We start from the raw sequence: 21,675 nt of genomic DNA on the forward strand, positions 1-21,675 counted from the left end.
TTGTTTCTGGCGCTGTAGCCTCTTCAGAGTAGAAAGACAGTTCAAACAGAGGACGGCTGGAATGAGTACTAGATAAAGGGAGACAGAGGGGGCAGTGTGAGTTGTGTCTGTCTTACAATCCTTTGTTTTAGGTAACTCTTGTGACTGTAATTTTTTATTAGTTTTTTGTAATGAAACTTTAAAGTTCTTTTGGCATTTTGAAGCCTTTGGAAGCTTCTGCATACCAATTAAGATATGTATCCCCTTCTGTTTGTAATTTAATTGGGTTGCTCTTAAGTGTGCATCTCAAGTGAATGATCTTGTCTAATTGCAAAGTTCCCCATAATGGCCATCATAATTCTAGGTGGTTTTTAGTAAGATTTTTGCCATTTTTGTAGATTTCCAGGATTATAGTTGTTAGACATAAAATCAGCAGGTATGTCAGAAGGGTTTGCTTAACTCTGGATTTTAAAGATTCCATTATTATTTTTGTTATTTTAGCTAAGCCTTTGGATCTCTTGGAGCCAAACAGATACCTAAGAGGGGTATATCATAGCATTGGGGATTTTGTAGTATTTTACAGTCTGCCTCTGTGCTTGGAAATTTTCTTAAGGTTAGTAGGTGACTGAGTGTCAGTACCCCGTTCTGTGACCAGCTTATCCTAATTCGGGAGAGGTGTTCTAACAGATCTTAAATTCTTAATCCTTAACCATCAATGTTGAGGCTGTTTTGAATTTTGGGATATTACTAGCATTTAGCCTTTATCTACATAAAATATGACCCCCCCAAAAAATGTAGCTTAAGGTAACTAAGTTCCAGCCAGGAAGAGGTCCTGTGTGTACCACACCAATGCCCCAATGTGGAACCTTGGACTGGGGAAAGGATTAAACTAGCAGATCTCAATAAATGAGGGCAGTGGACTGGGGGTCCCACGTAAATAGGGAACTGCATATTACCATGAACAGTTCCTAAGTGAATCTTGGGACAGAGTTAAGGGCTGAGAGTTCTGCTCAAAAACCTGGAAATTACAAGTTATAATAAAGTGAGGGATTTGAGTTCCAGGCAAAAGTGTCCATCATCTCAAGCTGTCTTGCTCTGTAAAGGAAAGCCAATCAGATGTGGAGCTTGATGCAGAGAGAAAGGGGTAAGAAAGATAGCAACCGCAAAAAGTGCTCCACAGGTACCAAACCTGTCTGTCTTGTCCTGGAATGCCATCAGAAGTTTGTTCAGTTTGGATCCCAACACTGACTCCCTATCTATTAAAAGAATCCAGCTGAGTAAGTTTGAAGATCCAGTTGGCGTTATTAGTTGATTCATGAACCAGGCAGCCTCCCATCCAGCAAGCAGAAAGGAGCTCCAGGGAACTCCAGGAAGGGAGAGGTTGTTAAAACCAGAGAGGGGATGGGACAAGGAAGTCGTAAACAGAAAAGAATTGTTTGAGCAAGGCACCTTCCTTTGGGAGACAAAAATATTTATTGGCCAGTTACCCCCTGGTGCTGCTCAGGAAATTCCAGACTGACTGGTTAAGATTCCAGTCCTGGGGAAGTTTGAAACTAGTTAGGTTAGGTATTAAGTCTTGGTTTGGTGACATGGGCTTAGCTCAGGTGGTTCCATTTTGGGTTGCTTGTTTCTTTTTTTTGAGGACAGAAAAGCTGCGAAACAACATTGAAAGCAGTTATAATCGAGGCAGTGCCTGGCGTGAATGTTACTGTGACTATTGCTTTTACTCTTCTTTGCTGACTCTTTGAACTTCTAGGGTTCACATCACGTTGAGTTTAGAAAAAACATTAATAGAAGGTTGGTTAAATGCAAATGGGATGCAGATTCCCTTTCTTGACCAGGTTTGTGTTATTCATGGAAAGGCTGATGGCTCCATATTTGTGAATCGTGTGTAGAACCATAAATTAAAATTCTTCTCAAGGTTGCCTTTTGTTGTCAGAACACTTAGCATAAGTCAGAAATGGTAGGCTTTCCCTGAAAAGAACAAAAAAGAACCCATTTAATATAATAAATCAGCACTTAAAAAAAAAACTCTCACCACCAAGGCCATCTCAAATAGGCATATTCTTTTACATGACTGAAGTTATTTTTAAAAAAAGAAAGAATCATTAACAAACAAAAACTTATTGCAGCAAACCCAAGTTGATTTGGGTGTTCTTTCTTATCTGATAAATTTGAATGAAAACCAGACACCCTTGACCAAGAGTAATGTGGCATAGAGCCTGTTGGATAGTGTGGAGTAGAGGAGTAGAGATCAGAATATAAGGTGTGATTAAGTACAGTCTTATATGGGAATTAAATTCTGTGCATGTGAAGATGATCAAATATGACCACAATGCTCTTGAAGATCCCCTAAAATTCCCCATAAAGTACAAATGTAGACGCACTGACTTTCCAGAAGTCTAACGTGGGGCTTCCCCGGTGGCTCAGTGGTGGGGAATCCCGCTGCCAGTGCGGGGAGACACGTGTTTGATCCCACATGCGGCGGAGCTGCCAGGCCTGTCGCCACATCTGCTGAGCCTGGGCGAGAGAGCCTGCGCTCCTCAAAGGGAGGAGCCACCCCCCAGAGATGCCCACGCGGTAGAGCTGGAGAGGGGCCCCTGCTCCCTGCAGTTAGAGAGACGCCCCTGCGGCGGTGAGGACCCAGCACAGCCAGCAGTAAACACACAGAATTATTGTAAAAAATGTTCAGCGTGGTCACTTCTTCCTTTAGCATTGCTTTCCTTTTGTTGAATCACTGATGAGGCATTAGCTATATTCTTTTTTAGTGTCCAAGGGTAGAATAATAGAACTGGAAGAATCAACTTTTCTAGTTCTTGAAACTGATTTTCATTATTTCTGTGAATAAAAATGCCTTTAAAAAAAAAAAAAAACAGATAAATGAGTGGCCTTTGTTTTCCAAAGAAATCCTTGGGCAAGAAGGATGTTTGAGAGCTCAGTTTTTCTCCTAGAGGCCCATTCTCTTTTACATAGTGTGATATGTAGATACCTCTTCATAGCTGTGATTTCACCGTGTGCTGTCTGATTTCTTCAGTCTCTTTCCTTCTCTCTGATTCAGGCTCCTACCTCAACTCCTTACATTTATTTTCTCCTCATCTTTGTTCCCGTACTTGCTTGTATTGTACTTGCCCTGTGCTCTGTATTTTTCTTGTTCTACTCAGTAATAGTAGAATAATCTAATTCAGATTTGATTATGTGAAGTGTGGTAGCATAAGACCTGGTTTAGGTTTAGGTTAAGTTAACTTTGTGACCGAGAAAGGCATTTCACATCTCCAAGCCTCCATTTCCTTCGTTATGAAAAGAAGGTAATACAGTAAAGGAATTTGTTGTGATCAAGGAGTGGCCAGATGGTGATGGCCTCTTGGGTAAATAAGAATTTAACAATTCTATTATCTGTAGATGGTGCCTTCTGGAAAAACTTCTCTGAGGAAACTGAGTGGGAGTTGGTGGTCTGAGAAATGCAGGATAGGCAGGCCAGTGCTTCTAAGATCGTCAATGACAACTTAAAAAAAATACTTATTTGGCTGAACAGGGTCTTGGTTGCAGCCCGCAGGGGCTTTGATCTGAATTCACTGTGGCATGTGGGATCTTTTTCGTTGCAGCCTGCAAATTATTTGTTGTGGCATTTGGGATCTAGTTCCCCAACCAGGGATCGATCTTGGGCCCCCTGTAATGGGAGCTTGGAGTCTAATCCACTGAACCACCAAGGAAGTCCCTCAATAACAACTTTGAAATTTCTCCTCATTTCTATTCAGCTACACTCTCTTTTTTTATAAGCTCTATAATCACCCTGATTATATCCTCTCTCTTGATTTGAGGTGAAGAAATATGGGTTTACTCAATATATACAAAACATCTTTTATTGGACACCAGAACTTTTTGACCTAACGGTTGTTAAAGAAATAGTGGAAGCAGCTTTTCTGTTTTGACTGCAAAAGCACAGTAGAAATTCTTGTTCTGAATGATCAAGAAATGTAGAGAACTTACTGAAGGTATTGGTTTATTTCTAGGTAGCGTGTTAAATATGTATCCATTTTTTAAAGCATTTATAGATATATTACTGAAGAAATAATAGTCACATGACCTCGTATGGGGTTAGTAGTAAAATTCCAGGTAGCCTGGTCTCCCTGAAAAATAATCATAAGTTTTGTGTGTGTCTTAAAAGGAAGGTTAGGAAATTAAGAAGGTAAAAGTCGAAAGTTTTGATTAAGTAAAATCTGTTTAAAGTCACATTTATAAATAATGTGGTTAGTTGGACTTACTCTGGAAATCGATAGATTGATCTTTTCTTTCTGGGACTCACAAACCTCAGCAAGTATCCTGCAGCAGTGATCTGCGAGAGGTGGTTCTCATCCCTGGCTGCTGCTGTTGACCAGTCGTGCTTGTGACCTACTTTTAAGGGGCTGATAAGGAAGGAGTCCTAGTATGTATATTTAAAGTTACATTTAAAAAGCCTTCCAGCATTTCCATCACTTCATTGTTGTTTCCATGGAAGCGGAACCACTATCAGCAGCAGGAGTCCATTTCAACTGCTCGTTTCCGGTTCTTTTTTCTCTGTTACTATGGTGACTGCCTAGAAAGCGACAGAAATACCAAAAGTTTAAAAAGCAGCAATTTGATTACAAAATAGGGTTTTACCTTTAGCTTTAAATAGGTGTTTTATAGTCTTGACGTTTTTGAATTTCAGATTACTTTGTGAGACAAATTAATTTTTTTTTCTTTTGAGAAAGTAATATTTTGAAGTTTTATTAGAGGTTAATTACACTGAAGGTTTCCCAGGTGGCACAGTGGTAAAGAATCCTCCTGCCAATGCAGGAGACACAAGAGGTTCAATCCCCGGGTCGGGAAGATCCCCCTGGAGGAGGAAATAGCAACCCACTCCAGTATTCTTGCCTGGGAAATCCCATGGACAGAGGAGCCTGGTGGGCCAAAGTCCATGGGGTCACAAAGAGTTGGACATGATTGAGAGACTGAACAACCATAAAGGAGAGAAGAGGAACTGTAAGGTAAAGGCTGTGGAAGGAAAGATATTTAAGCAAAATTGCAATCCCAGCTTTGTTGCAGTTTTTCTTTGAGGTCTGTCTTCATTCAGGGTTCTTTGGTTTACATGTGATACAATCCACTACCTTAGGATTGTAGGTCCAGCTGAAATCAGAGGCCCCAGTCACAGTAGAGTTTCTTTTTTTGTCTCTCATGTTTATTTCTGTCAAGTTCCTTCTTGTTGGTTTTGTTTTTGTTTTTCCCTTTGACACAAACTATGGCTGTTGGCAGTCCCACTCATCTTATTTCCAGCATCGGTTACACCGAAGATTGGCCCAGTTTGTGTTGGGTCAACTCCTCCCTTCTCCAGCTGTGGCCAGGAGGGTGGGGTTCTGATTGGCTCTGCTGTACAGGGAGGCTCACCCTTGGCTAACAAGTAGTGATTGGAGGGGCTGAGATCTGAAATAAGGGAGAAGCTTTCATTCAAACCATGTTCAGGGTTGGTGAACACAAGCTGGAATCAATCTGAGGAAGAGGTTCAGAGTTGAAATGACTTATCGGACACATGACTAATGAGAAGCAGGGCCAGAATTCAAATAACCAGGGTTTCTGGGAGGTAATCTGGAGTACTTTCCACTGTGTGATATTACATTTGGTTAACGGCTTCATTCAGAAGGTGCATAAGGTGAATTATAAAAACAGTACTATGTATTATTAAGTGCTTTGATAAAAATGTCATGCACAGTATTGAATAGTATTTATGAAAGGAACCTTAGACATCGTATAGTACAGTGGTGTCAAACTTTTTGACTTTCAGCCCTAGAATCCTTTCTTCAGATGAAATGTTATAGTCGAGTATATAAAATGGATAAAAGCGTCAGATCATCCTGCTCTGGAGAGGAGAGATCCAGGAATGGACCGCCTTCTCTTTGAGATCCTGAGTTCATTAGAAGCCGCTTTGAATACCCTTCCCTTAGGGAAACTGAGAGCCAGACAGGGTAGTGACCCTATTTCAATTTCAGATAATTATATGTTATAAGAAATGAAGTTACATTCTTGTGTTCAGTTGTAAGGTGGGTGACAATTTGTTATTAATGAATTAACCATGACACTTGCAAATATTAGAGTTGCCCTGAATACTTTTATTCTCCAGTTTGGTGGTACTTTCACACCATCTCACATCCATGTCACAGCTCTTACTAAACATCTCTTCCATTTGGTGCTATTTGTTGGGTTGGACAACTGTATACTGTCTGGACTAGCCTAATCTTTTGTCCACAGAGCTTTTTATATCACATTCTTTATATATTGATTCCTCTTATACAATACATCAAGTTCTCTATGTATATTTAAATATGGGAATTTCAGAATTTAGATAAATGCAACTTATCTGGGTAATATTTAGACCTTGCTGATATTAGTAGCTTTGATGTCTGTTCCAATTTTGATCTCTCTCGTCTTTTCAATTAGAGATGTGAACAGGTGGTAAATTGGGTAAAAGGAAGTTAATCTTCAGTTTTCGTGAAAGAAAGTTTGCTTTTCACATGTCCTGACTTTTGTTTTCTCCTTTTAGGAGAGTCAAGTCCCACCCGGCGAGAAGCTGTGAAGAGAAGAACTGCAGAATATCTCATGCGAGCAGAGAGTCTCTCTAGCCTTTGTGCGAAACCTCAACTTGATGATGTGTCTCAGGTATGTCTTATGTTTCATTTTGCATTTCCTTTTAGCCATTTTTGCTGGTTTTTTTTTTTTCCCCTCTTCGTTTTCTTTCTAACTAGGATGTTTGAGAATTTTGGTCTTTGGAATTTTATCAATGATTTTCTTTCTTTTTTTGTTTTTGTTTTTTAACAAATTTATTGGAAGAATTTTGATACAGTCATTTATTATTTTTTTAAAATACATCTGAGGTTAAAATATACACGTGAATGTCTTCAGTTAGAAAAAAGCAAAATATACATTATGAGTTGTTGTGTTGTTCTTAGGCAAATCATAATTGCTCACTCTGGTACATTCAAACCAAATTGCAACATAGTCTTTGACATTTCAACCTAGCCTTGTATTCAGACGTTTATTTAGAATTGTTTTGATGGCATCCTCTTTACCAAAGAAATCAAACCCAGATCAAACTTGGCCATATGTTTAGAAACCATTAAAGACAGGGAGATAAAGTGTTGTAGGGGTGTTTAAAATATACAAGAAAGGATTTGACAATTTTCCATTCACAGTATTTCTGACACAGAAGACCCATTTTATTTATTGATGAGACACACAAATGTTGGGGCAAAATATCCCTTGGGCAGATATATCACTAAATTTGCTGCTCTTAGAGGAAGAAATGAGACTACTTGGCAAGCTCTTGACAGGATACCTCTAGTCCAAAATGGCAACTTTATTGAGCCTAATTGATGTGTGGTACATGATACAAAAAATTCAAATATTAAAATTCAGAATAAAGCTTTTTTTTTCCGCCAGCAAAAGAGAAGTTTTACATTGGCAGCAGCAATGAAAAGAGATGGAAAATAAGTAAAACCCAAAGAAATAAAGAGAGGCTCTATGAAAATTTAGTATTTAGAGGGGAAAAAGAGAAGATAAAAACTATTTTAGGAATATTAGATCACTTAATGAATACATGTAGTGCTGCTTTTATAGAAGCACCTTCAAGATATACCTTTGAAAGAGTTTTGGATGAAAATATACCTGGGATAAATGAAATAGAATGTTATACACAGGCCCTTAAAGTACTGGATAATAAGAATATGGTGATTTCCTATATTAAAGATTGGGCTATACAAGATATAAAAATTCAAGTGATGCACGTCCCACAGTCCAAATTCTACCGAGTTACTGTCCAACCCAGCATGCAAAATGGAAAACGTCTCTATATTCCTACTATTCCTATATTAAAATGAAGGAGCAGCTTACAAAGTTACTTGAGAAAAAAAAGGCCAAAGTGAATATAAAGTCACTTATTTGTGCAAAAATGCCACAGAAAAACTGAGGTGTCTTCTGTAATAAACAGTAAATTACTGGTTTTACCTTACTTGTATATCTATTGCTGTCTACAACGTTTACTCACTGGTTCATTTACTGAGCATGGAAGTGTAAATTTGTGCTAAATTTAGTGACAGTAGAATACATGAGACATTCTTTTTTCCACCATGTCAAAATTACACATGTAAAATTCTCTAAGCCATGGGAAAATTCAAAAGAGTTCAAAGTAAGATATTAAGTTTAAGCATGCTGCTAAATCATTTCAGTCGTGTCCGACTCTGTGTGACCCGGTAGATGGCAGCCCATCAGTCTCCCCTGTTCCTGGGATTCTCCAGGCAAGAACACTGGAGTGGGTTAAGTTTAAGCATAAACTAATACTAATTAGGAAATCTGTTTCTTACTTTTGAAGAGGTGTCTATAAAATGTTCAGTTCAGTTCAGTTCAGTCGCTCAGTCGTGTACGACTCTTTGCGACCCCATGGACTGTAGCACCCCAGGCCTCCCTGACCATCACCAACTCCTGGAGTTTACTCAAACTCAGGTCCATTGAGTCCATGATGCCATCCAACCATCTCATCCTCTGTTGTCCCCTTCTCCTCCTGCCTTCAGTCTTTCCCAGCATCAGGGACTTTTCAAGTGAGTCAGTTCTTTCTATCAGGTGGCCAAAGTATTGGAGTTTCAGCTTTAATATCAGTCCTTCCAATGGACACTTGGGACTGATTTCCTTTAGGATGGACTGGTTGGATCTCCTTGCAGTCCAAGGGACTCTCAAGAGTCTTCTCCAACACCACACTTCAAAAGCATCCATTCTTTGGTGCTCAGCTTTCTTTATAGTCTAACTCTCACATCCATACATGACTCCTGGAAAAACCATAGCCTTGACTAGATGGACCTTTGTTGGCAAAGTAATGTCTTTGCTTTTTAATATGCTGTCTAGGTTGGTCTAGGGGCTTCCCTGGTGGCTCAGAGGTTAAAGCATCCACCTGCAATGTGGGAGACCTGGGTTCGATCCCTGGGTCGGGAAGATCCCCTGGAGGAGGAAATGGCAACCCACTCCAGTATTCTTGCCTAGAGAATCCCATGGATGGAGGAGTCTGGTGGGCTGCAGTCCATGGGGTCACAAAGAGTCGGACACGACTGAGCGACTTCACTTTCTTCACTTTCTAGGTTGGTCATAACTTTGTTTCCAAGGAGTAAGCTTGGAAGTATTCTTTTAATTTCATAGCTGCAGTCATCATCTGCAGTGATTTTGGAGCCCCCCAAAATAAAGTCTGTCACTGTTTCCACTGTTTCACCATCTATTTGCCATGAAATGATGGGACCAGATGCCGTGATCTGAATGTTGAGTTTTAAGCCAATCTTTTCACGCTTCTCTTTCATTTTCATCAAGAGGCTCTTTAGTTCTTCTTCACTTTCTGCCATAAGGGTGACATAACCTGCATATCTGAGGGTATTGATTTTTCTTCTAGCAATCTATAAAATGTAAATCAAGTCATATATATCTCTCTCATGCAGTGCAGAATTATTTGTACTTCTTAGAAGACAACTTCCTACCATCTAAGTTAATATCTCTTGGCCAGGAGTTCAGTTTCTCTTCACTCACGCTGGTACTGACAATGTTGAGTCAGCCCCCTTTAAAAAGCAGCTTACTCTGTGAGTGTCAGGAAAACTTTTTTACTTTTTTTTTTTAAACAAAAAGTTCTTAAAAGTGCTTAAAGGAGCTCTGATTGCTCATTTTGGCCTGCACATTGTTAGAAGGTGATAAGCATAGGAGTGGGATACAAAGAAGGAAATGAGTCTAAACAAGGTATATATAGCAATTATTCCTCTTTATCAGTTTTGTCAGTTTGATTGTTCATGATTTTGTTTTGCTGTTTTTGTTTACTCACTAAGTCATGTCCGAATCTTGTGACCCCATGGAGCCTGCTAGTCTCCTCTGTCCATAGGATTTCCCTGACAAGAATACTGGAGTGGGTTGCCATTTCCTTTTCCATCAGTGATTTTTTAAAAAGTTATTGATGGGAAGAAAAGCATTAAAGCAAACCATCAAAGGTGAAATAAGAGGAGACTCACCTTCTCCTTTTTCTTGGCCCTTTGTTCTTTGTTCTGTGCTTTGCTTAGTTGCTCAGTCGTGTCTGACTCTCTGCGACCCCATGGGCTGTAGCCCACCAGGCTCCTCTGTCTATGGGGATTCTCCTGGCGGGAATTCCATCCCTAATATCGCTGTGTGTAGAATGACAGTAATTTACACTTTATATTTTATTTGAAATTTTAAATTATGATTCTTACAGCATTCACATACAGTTTTATTGATTCATGCTAAAACTAATAATTTAAGCCTAAGTCCTACAAGTGGCAGCTATAGATCACCTGGAATTATAAAGGCATAATTCTAACAGGGATACTTGGGTTATTTGGGGCTACCCCTAGTCTTATTAAGAAAGCAGGTGAGTGCTTAAAATGTTAGAAGCATTGTGGTTTATCATTATTGTTTTTATGTTACATCTATCTGGATTTGGCATATTTATGGAAGAAATTTTTTTTTAAATTAAACTAAGGTTTTATTTTTATGATGCAATTTAAGAGTTACATCTTCTAGAGCGAAAGTGTTTCTTAATGTTTCTAAGGCAGGCTTGTCTGCGTCTCAGATCTGTCCCTTGAAGCCATGGAAGATTGGACAAGATACTTAACTCTATCTCTTCCCTTCAGTTTCTACATGTGAATAATGAGGATAATAGTAATTCCCTGCTAGGTTGTTGTTAGGATTAAATGGGTTAAAAAAGAAATCATGCATGTATGTGGATGCATGCACACACTTACAGATAAACAGTCAAGTGCCTACCTTGTAAAAGACTGGCTGATAGGCCAAGCTTTTAAGACTAGCTTAATAAGCATTAACCTGTTTTTCATCTCACCTCATATATTTGCTTTTATACCTTTTTGCACATTTATAAATGCTTTTTATACTTTTTGAAAATTATAAAAGGTTTCAATTTCTAGTTTAGAAACAGACTGTAATCTTGATTCATCAGACCACTAGAAATTTTTCCGCTGCTTTTCTGAGTCCCTTTCATTTTCTTTGTGACCTTTTAAAATGTACAGTTATCAGAACTATACTTCTTAGTGTAAGAATTTCTGTTGTTAAGCAGTTGACCATTCTTTTTAGGACAAATTATATTACAGTTTGGAAGTAATACACTTTTGTTACTTCTTCTAACATAATAAATGTGTTTAAATAATTTACCTGTTGGATCATTTTCAGATTGTTAAGGGTTATAACCGTTCTGTTTGCTAATCTTTTTCTGTTTTCTGTCATTGTTGTTTCAGTTATATTATTTCTTTTACTATTATTATTTCTTTACTGTTGAATTATTCTTTCTAATTTTAAAATTAAAAAGTGTTTTTATTTAATGAGGTATAATTGACTTAACGATAGTATATTTGTTTTAGGTGTACAGCATAGTGATTCAATATATTTACATATTACAAAATTACAAAACATGCATCATAGTAAGTCTAGTTATCATCTATTACCATATAAAGTTATTACAGTACTATTAGTATTCCTTGTGCTGACTTATTTACTTTAAACTGAAAGTTTTTAGCTCTTAATCTCCCTTACCTATTTCACTCAACTCTTCACATCTCCCTTCTGGAAACCACCAGTTTGTATCTCTGTGTCTGTTTCTATTTTGTTATGTTTATACATTTGTTTTTTAGATTCTATATATAAGTGAAATCATATGCTATTTGTCTTTCTTGTCTGATTTAGTTTACTTAGCCTAATACCCTCTAAGTCCATGCATATTGTTGCAGATGACAGGATTGCGTGTAAACATTTTTAAATGGAGTATTTCTCTGAAGGTCACTTTGAATCCAGTTCTTATTTTCTGTGGAGTTGGCACCTGGCCCTGTGTGCCGTCCAGTGTGTATGTTCTCCATCTATTTTGGGACGACATTGATAAACATATTAAATAGGATGGGCCTCTATGAACTCATTTTTTTTTTTAACTAAATCCCTCTGGTATATAAATTGATAAGTTTATCAATATATAAGTTGATATATAAGTTGATCTTGAACAACATGGGCTTGGACAGTGTGGGTCTACTTACATGTGAATTTTTTTCAACAGTAGTACTGCGGGATCTGTTGTTGTTCAGTTGCTGAGTTGTGTCTGACTCTGTGACCCCATGGACTATAGTTTACCAGGCTCTTCTGTCCTGCACTGTGTTCTAGAGTTTGCTCAGATTCATGTCCATTGAATTGGTGATTCTGTCCAACCATCTCATCCTCTGCCATCCTCTTTATCTTTCCCAGCATCAGAATCTTTTCCAGTGCCTCATCACTTTGCATCTGGTAGCAAAGTGTTAGAGCTTCAGCATCAGTTCTTCCAATAACTATTCAGGGTTGATTTCTTTTAGGATTGACTAAAGTCTAAGGGTCTCTAAAGAGTCTTCTCCAGCACCACTATTTGAAAGCATTAAATCTCCAGTGCTAAGCCTTCTTTATGGTCCAGTTCTCACAGCCATACATGACTACTGGAAAAAACATAGCTTTGACTGTATGGACCTTTGTCGGCAAAGTGATGTCTTTACTTTTTAATATGCTCTCTAGGTTGGTTGTAGTTTTTCTTCCAAGGAGCAAGTGTCTCTTACTTTTGTGGCTGCAGTCACCATCCACAGTGATTTTAGAGCCCAAGAAAATAAAGTCTTTCACTGTTTCCATTTTATTCCCTAGCTACTTGCCATTAAGTGATCTGGCTGGATGCTGTGATCTTAGTTTTTTTAATGTTGAGTTTCAAGCCAGCTTTTTTCACTCTCCTCTTTCACCTTCGTCAAGAGGCTCATTAATTCCTTTTCATTTTCTGTCATTAGAGTGGTATCATCTGCATGTCTGAGGTTGTTGGTATTTCTCCTGGCAATCTTGAGTCCAGCTTGTGAATCATCCAGCCTGGCATTTCTACTCATCCTTACTCATTCAGACTCCCTATTTATACATTCTCTGGTTACAGTTCCCCAATAATCGCTTCTATAAGGCAGTAACTTATTAAGCAAATAAATATATGAAGCCTGCTGTGTAACTTTTGGCTTTGAGAAAGGAACCATGATGTTTATCAGTCAGAATTTTCTTTCAGGCATTGTTTTAAATGAAAATAAATCAAAAGAGATTTAGTATAGGGAAGCCGATTGTATTAGATTATATGAATTCACTAGCATCTAAGACTCTGTGTGTATACAGTATCAAACTAGGTATGCATTGGAGTTACATCAACACAGTCTGTGCTCTTGCACACCCTAAAGTAGGGGTTCCCAACCTCTAGGATCTAATGCATGATGGTATGAGATGGAGCTGATGGAATAATAATAGAAATAAAGTGCACAATAAATGTAATGTGCTTGAATCGTCCCCAAACCATCCCCCTTCCACCCCGGTCGATGGAAAAATTGTCTTCCACGAAGCCAGTCCCTAGTGCCAAAACGGTTTGAGACCACTGCCCTAAAGCATAATTGAGGACCCGATATATGTACATAGTCGAGGAAACAAACATTAGAATTGTAAGAGCCATGTAGAATGATAAAAACTTGTATCGGCAGGGGTTAAAAAGGGGTACCTAGTGAATTAGATTTGATACGCTAGGATTTTTTTCCCCAGTTCTTGTGCAATTAAGAGCAAGGTGTTTTTCTTTTAGAGTAAGCATTTACTTTTTATTTTCACTTTTGTATTTTACTATATTAGTGTGTGTGTGCACACGAACACACGCATGTTTGCTCAGTCATGCCTGAAACTCTTTGTGACCCCATGGACCTTCAGGTTCCTCCATTCGTGGAATTTTCCAGGCAACAGTACTGAAATGGGTTGCAGTTTCCTCTCCCAGGGGAATCTTCCGAACCCGGGGATTGAACCCACATCTCCTACATGGTTCTATCACTGTGCCACCTGGGAAGCCCTTACTCTTTTAAACCTGGCCCTTATTTAGGTTAGAGACATGCTTGATTATTTTTTGCCTGAAATTTAATGGAAATGTCTTTTGGAGGTTCTTGATTAGCTTAATGAATTTATTTCTCTTCTTTAACCATATTTGGACCATGGTGTCAAACACTACAGCGAGTGAATTGATATAAATCATTTTTGGCAAATCTTTAATTCTCTTCAGAGCAGATATTTTTCTTTCTTGAACATACAAACAAACATTTGTTTCTAGCCTGGTTGTTAAGAAAATAAAAGAATCTTCCTTTTCGGTTTTGAATTTTTTTGTTGATCACTGTTTTTCCTTTGGGGCAGTCTAGGTCATGACTTACTTTACCTGAGTTTTCTGTGATGGTTCAAGCTTTTGCTTTATTGAATTTGCTTGAGACTCTTATGTAGTAAATAAAAAAGTTCCAAATTTTTCCAGTTGTTGTTGATAATATCTTTTTCAAAAAAAGGACAGAAAGGAGCAAAAGCACTATCCTACTCTTTCTTTTCTTCATTACTAGAAAGCCCTGAGGGAATTTAAAGACCAAATCTCAAAAAAAAAAGAGAAATGAACTTTTCGTAAACTAAAGATACCATTGCTCAGATATAAAGAATTTGCCTGCAGTGCAGGAGACCAGGGTTCGATCCCTGGGTCGGGAAGATCCCCTGGAGAAGGAAATGGCAACCCACTCCAGTGTTCTTGTCCTGAGAATCCCATGGACAGAGGAGCCTGGTGGGCTGCAGTCCATGGAGTCACAAAGAGCTGGACATGACTGAGTGACTAACACTTTCACTTAAAGTTGCAGTTTTAACAAGGAGATGAATTTCTTTTCCCTTGTTTTGAACTGTAGATGACTTTGAATGATTTAGGAATAGGTAGTTTTAAAGGAGATTTCCCTGTAAAAGACATGGAATAGCTTATTTGCTATTTTTAGCTCTAGGAATTTAAAACTCAAGATCAATGAAATTTAGAAAAAGTAAATGGTCTAAATTTAGGATATAAAAGATTGTGTAGTTTCTAAAGTATGAATACATCTTTTACTTGCAGTTATAAGGTATGAATGGAAACACAGTGGGCCTTCTATACACATGGGCTACACATTTGTGGATTAAACCAACTGCACACTGGAAATAGTTGGGGAGAAGAAATGCTAGAAAGTTCTAGAAAACAAAACTTCAATTTGCCGCGTGCCAGCAACTACTGACATAATATTTGAATTGGATTAGGTGTTATAAGTAGTTAGAGATGATTTAAAGTATATGGGTGGATATGTGTAGGTTATTTGCCATTTTATATAAGGGACTTGAGCATCTGTGCATTTTAGTATTCATGGGGATCCTGGAATCAGTCCCCTGTATATTGGTTCCAGGGACAACTGTGTGTAGAATGTATGCATTTCCTGAGTATTTCATAGATTCTGAGTATAGTTGCTATGATATTGAAAGTATTTCACCATTGTGCATTTTGTTTACTAGTATTACTGGTATGTCTCAATTCTTCTTCAGCAAATACTTTAGAACGAATGTCGTGTCACCCTTAATGAGACCACGGGCAAAGCAAAGATGGCATTCAGGTGCACTCCCAGTCAGTAACAGGACTGCAGTTAGGAGTCATGCTTGAAATGTGATCTGAGAGAGACTTGTTTAGGAGTTTTGAGTATTGAGGATTAATAGGTTTCCAGTGAAAGTCTTGGCAAAGCCAAAAGTCTACAGATGAAGAAACTAGTGCAGTTAGCTACCATGGTTCAGAGTGTGGATTCTTGATATGTTCTTTGTAGAACTTTCTTTCTGCCTTTGACTGCGTATTCCCGCCCAGATAATGCTGGCTTAACTCTCAGGTTATTTAAGGACAAGTAGCTAACCCTATTCCACATACAGTTGGTGGACCAGCAGCCCAGCATCACCTGGTAGCTTCTTGGAAATGCAAATTCGTGGGCTCCACCATGGACTGACTGAGTCCGAATCTCCATTTTCACCAAATCCTCCGGTGATGTGCATGCACGTTAAAAGTTTGAAAAGTACCTCATTAACAGATTGTTAAGAATTGAGATAGATCTCATTGAGAAAAGGGAATAATATCAAGTAAAAAAGACTCTGGGCTGGATAAGCAACAACTTAAAAAAAAAAAAAGAACCCAAATGAAAACAAAGGCAAGCTTCACTTAGCCATGTAAACAGTGTCAAACAGTGATGGTAAACAGGTCTTGCTAGTGTGTGCTGATAACTCTGGTTCACTGGTGGTGGCCGCCAAGAGCCTTGTATTGCAAGACAGAGTGTGGACTAACAGAGTCTGCCATAGGCTGGAGCAGTTGAGTGGTACATACTTGCCATCTTTGCTTCTGAAAGTTGGTGGATTATCACATATTCTTGTGTCCCCCCCACCCCCGCTTCCATACCTCCTGTATTTAGCATTGAACTTTTTGCTTCTCTAGGCATCTTTTGATATTGTAACCGATACAAAGAAGTAACATTTTTACTTTCTTCCTTAAGGAAATAAGCCATATTGCCTAGAAATATTTCCATTTACCCTGCCCCAATAGTATCTATTCAGTTTCTTTAAACAGTGTTATGTAATTATATAAATAAGATCTAATCCCCTCTTATCTATTACTTAGTTTTGTCGTCTTAGCCAGATTGCTAAACCTTGCTGCTTTTCAGTTTTCTCATCTGAAAGAAAAAAAAAAAAGAATGTTGGACTTGATCTCTGCCTCTTCTGTTCTTAAAATTCTGTGGATTTATGTTTCCTTTTGCCATCTAAAAAAAGGAATAGATCTATAGGGATTCTACCCAATTTAAACACTGCATATCAGAAATACAGGATTTTTTATTGATGATTTTATTTCATGATCTTTCTTTGTTCGTTTCTCTGATCTTAGACTTTTATAGATGGTTAAAGTAGAAAGTGAACTTGAATGATCACTTTGCCTTTGGTCTTTCCCCATTACAATTTCACCATTCCTGTCTTTGCAAAAGTAACCTTACTAAATACTGTTTCGTTGAGTTGTTTCTCATACAAAAACTTGTTTTCTAGATTCTGGAGAACATAGTCCAGACTTTGCTTCTTGGCATTCAAGGCCTGTTAAAGGCAGTAAAACCAACCAACCTTAAATGTGTAATTTTATTTTCCTCTGTTCTACAATTTCAACCTTTTTCCCCTACCAAGCCAGTTTTTTCCCCCAATCCTATGTATAACATCCTTTCCTAATTTCTACGTAACATTTAAAATCCCCTTTGATTACACTTTTTTCTGAGACCACAGTTTATCATACATTAACTAATGATTTATCTCTATTGTCTTATATTTTAAAAAAATGTTTTACTGTTATTTAACTTTTCGTGTGTTTAGCTTATCTCTTCAAGTAAATTGTAAATGTCTTGAAACTAGAGACTGTGTCTTTTGATAATTTTTATCCCTTTAAATTGTCGTGCCCATAGTGGGCATGGTAATTTATTGAACGACACAGTAGAGAGCTTGTGGTTTTCTCTCTTTGTTATTGAGATTGCTAAAGTGAACTGATAAGTTTCCTTGGAAACTGAAAGATCCTATGACATCAGTGAATAAGAGGGATAAGTAGGAGATAGGGATGTTGGCCGTGTTTGGCCATATTATTCTTTTTCCTCTTATAACATTTTCTAGCCATTCCTTTTACAAAAATCACAAGCAATTCTTACTCTTCCTTGATAATAGAGTAGGGAGAGCTGAATTTTTAATCATCAGAATGTGTTGTGTGGCAGAAGGACTGCAAGCAATCAAGTAAGGAGTTGGGATCTAGTCTGGGATCTTTCACTGCTCTTTCTGACTGTAAACTCCCAACCATTCTGAACTTCCTTTTATTCATCTGTAAAGTGGGATTATAATGATGACTTCTTATAAGTATTACACTCAGGCCAGGGTGAGGTATGAGGATGAAATAATATAATGTAGATTAAGAGAGAAGAGTTTGTATTTCTGTTTTATTTCTATTAAAATGCCCTACTAAGTGTTTTTCTAGCCTTGAAAATTCCCCTTGGATTTTAAGCTTTAGGGAGACAGAGATGTATCTGTGTTTTATGTCATCTAGCTGAGTGCTTAATATAAGTGAGATATTAAAAATATAATTTTTTGAAACATATGCTAGAAGTAGAAATTACATAGATTTAAAAAGATTGTTATTACCCTGTTGAGTTGCCATTATCACCAAGATTCTCAAGTTTCTTTAAAAAGTAAAGAGTTATCTTTTTAAAAATATCACCTCTTTAGGCATGTTAGTATTTGCTTGCTAAACCTAAGAACAAACAAAAAAAATATTTTGAAAGCAATTAGAATTGCTGCTTTTAGAAAATTTCTCGAAGTGATAGTTTTCCTAGCTATTAAAGATAGCTAATTTGTCTGTGTGACCTCCCTCACTTGTCACTCTCCTCTCTTCCTCCTTCCTTTCTTTTCTGCTCTTCCTCTTTGCTTCCAACCAGCATGCTAGGCCCCGTGAATATACAGGTGAATAAGGCATACTTCCTATTCTCAAGGAGCTTCTTGTCTAGTGATGTTCGGCTGCACTAGGACTTGAAGTATCAAAAATGGTAACTCAGTAGCTCCAGTAGTCATGACATTTGGTTAACCAGGTTATTTATCAGTAGCTACTCAGTGGGGTGATAAATGTTTCCTCTGTATTTTAACAGATTGTTGACAACAGAAAGGTCTGTTTTGTAGATATAATAAGGCTTTATATGTCCTGTCATCGCATCACCATTTTAATATAAAGGTTAATAAAGGATTGCTTTCTGATTGTAAATGCCAAATGGAAAGGTCTTTGGAATTTATCTAGTCTAATGTTTTACATGACTGGTAGTGAGAAACTAAGACAAATGGATGGGAAGTTAGGATTATTCTTTTATTGTAAGTGGTACTGAAATATCCCTTCTGTATTCATTGATCTTTTTTGCACTTTTTATTATGGTGAACAGATGAAGTTTTCCACGTCACAGGTGTTCAGATAGTTAAAATACATTTTCTTCTATAAATCATCTCTTTTCTAGGCTTATTCAGTTCTAATAATTATTGGTTATGGGATAGAATTTCTTAATTCTTCACCATTATTAGCAATTCTGGTTGACCTTAAATTTGCCAATCCCTTTTAACATACATAGCATGTATTTAAAAAGTAGCATTAAGGAACTGTAGTTTTATGATGAGAGAAAATGACTTATGTTCCCTCTTTCCCCAAGTTTATCTATTGTTTTTTAGTCTTTTTCTTCTAAATTACTCTTGAGCCTTCTGGGGTAAATATAAGGCTGTGATTGATTGTTGGTTCAGTTATCCATTTGTTACAAAGTTTCATTATAGCTGTACAGTTCTGAATTGAATTGTTGCTCTGGAAACTGTATCAGCTCATTAATTTTTCTTTTTAAAATCTTGTTTCCAGTGTTATCATGATTTATTTACTTGCAACTTTTTTCTTGCTTTTTCTTTTTGATTTCCTTCATTTTTGATTTTATTATTTTTTTTTTACTTTCTGTTACAGACAAACAGAAACTTCCTCCTTTCATCTTTCCATTCTGTGATTTATGATAAATTTAGTTCCTTTGGCCTGGCATTTGCTTCAGCAGGCAGTCTTCCTTCAAGTACCTCCCTGATTGATGTGTAATCTTTGATATCTTCCATTAGCCTCCAGGATCACTAAGTTCAAGGCCCCCTTGGAACCTAAGGAGCCCTGCCGAGGAGCTGAAGGCCTTCAGAGTCCTTGGGGTGATTGACAAGGTAATTCTTCAGTGTCTCTTCAAGAGTTCAGTAATAAATCGACTGCATGCTGACATTATGTCTTTGAAGCTTTGGATCTTAAGGATATGAAACAAAAGGAGAAAATGACTCAAATGCATCTGCACTTTAAAATAACAAAAGCAGAAAAGAAAAAGCTTTTATCTAAGCAATTCATGTAAGGTCATGCAAAATATGTTATGTTAAAGGAGAAGGTGCTTATTTGTTGGCATTCAGTCTAGTAAAGAGTTTGATTTTATAAACCTGTTATAGCAGGTAAAGATACACCGTGTGTTCGTTACAAAAACTAGTGAGTCAGTAGTTGTTCAGCATTAACTGGTGTAGTCAGTCTAGTGGTCAAAAAGAATGGTGCTCTCCTAATAAGTACTGTTTCTTGAGTACCTACTATGTATCAGACCATGTATTAGGCATTTTATGTAATATAAACAACATAATACAATGTTTTATGTATGTTTCCAATATAAACAACATAATCCTTTTTCAACCCTGTTATTTGCATCTTAGTGGAAAAGTGATGTTTAGAACAGTTGAAGTAACTTGCCCCAGAAGTCACATAGAACTATTTAAGGTAGTACTGGAATTCAAACCAGGATGATTGTAGCACCAAGAGCTGTGACTTTTTCCTGTACACTAAATCCCCTTTTACACACACACATTTTTATATTTGAAATACAAGTACTGCGATAGCAGATGTCTCTGCCATCCAGTTTCCCCACATTTGGTGACATCTCAGATATGCCAAACAACAGTACTTGGGGAGTCAGAAAGTTTACAAATGTAATTGAAAAATCATACCCAGTAAGCCAGTTTTAAATATTTTTGGTTAACCACCACTATTTTAATACCTTTCAAAGTGAAAGCAAATGCCTTAATATCAGATGTAAGTTAATCTCTTTAATGCCAGTCACCCTTTATGAAGGCCCTTAGCGTTTGCTTATAACCTCACATCCATTCACTGCTTCTTCTGTTCTAAAGTATGTGTGTGATTGTTTATAACCTCACATCCATTCACTGCTTCTTCTGTTCTAAAGTATGTGTGTGATTGTTTATAACCTCACATCCATTCACTGCTTCTTCTGTTCTAAAGTATGTGTGTGATTGTTTATAATCTCACATCCATTCACTGCTTCTTCTGTTCTAAAGTATGTGTGTGATTGTCAGCTGAAATTGAACAATGTGGAATATATTTCAAGTAATTTGAATAGTAACTAAGAGTTTGAGGTATTTCAAAAGGAATATTAGGTTAGATATTACATGAAGCTGTTGTAGTCTTTTTGAATTCTTATCAGCATCAGTTTGTCTCAGAGAAATTTATTTGACTGAATTTTGAAGTTAAAGAATTCTAAGCAGTAGAACTTTTGATACTGAAATATTTCCTTAACCATATTTTTTCTAGCCTTCCCAGATTAAAGAACATTCTGTTTGAGAATTCAGAGAAGTAAAATAACAAGAGTAAATAGTTCTTGGATTAATTAAAAGTTCTTGGATTTCTGTGCAGGCAAATATACTTTTTTGAGGTACCGGGTCTGCTCCCTCTCTTAGATCTGTTTATTTTGACAAAATATGACCTTTCATTGCTCAACTCTAATCATGGGTCACCTTTAAGTCCTGGTAATAGCTATGAGTCTCACATGTTTATCCAAATAAGGATGTTGGCAGTGGAGGAATCCCTAAAGTCTAGGCTGAGAATGATAATTCACTTTTATCTTTGTTCTGTTAACTGGGGGAGTATGCTGGTGTTTAGAAGGGGGTGTTTTGACTTTTCTAAGTAGAAATAAAGATATCTGTACTTTGGAATTAATAAACTTTGCAAATAATCTTTAAAAATTTATAATAGTCTCTATTGTAAAAACATGAATAGATAGATTTTTTTAAACTTTGAATTTTTTTTAAGATTAATTCTTCTCCATTGTAATGAAGGATACCTAAAATTTGGGTTTTAGAAACTTAAAAGTTTGGAAGAGAAGTGTTGTGTCAATTCTAGGAAATATACTGGATACATTCATCTCACCTGTTGTTGTT

The 21,675-nt window shown here is 37.2% G+C and overlaps 1 protein-coding gene and 1 long non-coding RNA gene across 4 annotated transcripts in view; one reads left to right on the forward strand and one right to left on the reverse strand.

Moving 5' to 3' along the window:
- RPS6KC1 (ribosomal protein S6 kinase C1) overlaps positions 1–21,675 on the forward strand; it is a 203,638-nt gene that overhangs the window by 110,613 nt on the left and 71,350 nt on the right. For 2 of the 3 annotated variants that reach the window (XM_070473922.1, XM_070473924.1), the window contains 2 exons: positions 6,533–6,648; positions 19,543–19,635. In XM_070473922.1, the coding sequence (XP_070330023.1) occupies positions 6,533–6,648; positions 19,543–19,635 (209 nt within the window). The remainder of the gene's footprint in view (positions 1–6,532; positions 6,649–19,542; positions 19,636–21,675) is intronic. The other variant, XM_070473923.1, reaches the window with a different exon arrangement.
- LOC110146889 (uncharacterized) lies at positions 1,430–5,314 on the reverse strand. The gene is made up of 3 exons (XR_011490137.1): positions 5,106–5,314; positions 4,242–4,552; positions 1,430–1,953 (listed from the first exon to the last, which is right to left on the reverse strand). It is a non-coding gene; the product is annotated as an uncharacterized lncRNA (long non-coding RNA).

This window comes from Odocoileus virginianus, chromosome 11, assembly GCF_023699985.2.
Source record: "Odocoileus virginianus isolate 20LAN1187 ecotype Illinois chromosome 11, Ovbor_1.2, whole genome shotgun sequence".
Taxonomy (NCBI): Eukaryota; Metazoa; Chordata; class Mammalia; order Artiodactyla; family Cervidae; genus Odocoileus; species Odocoileus virginianus.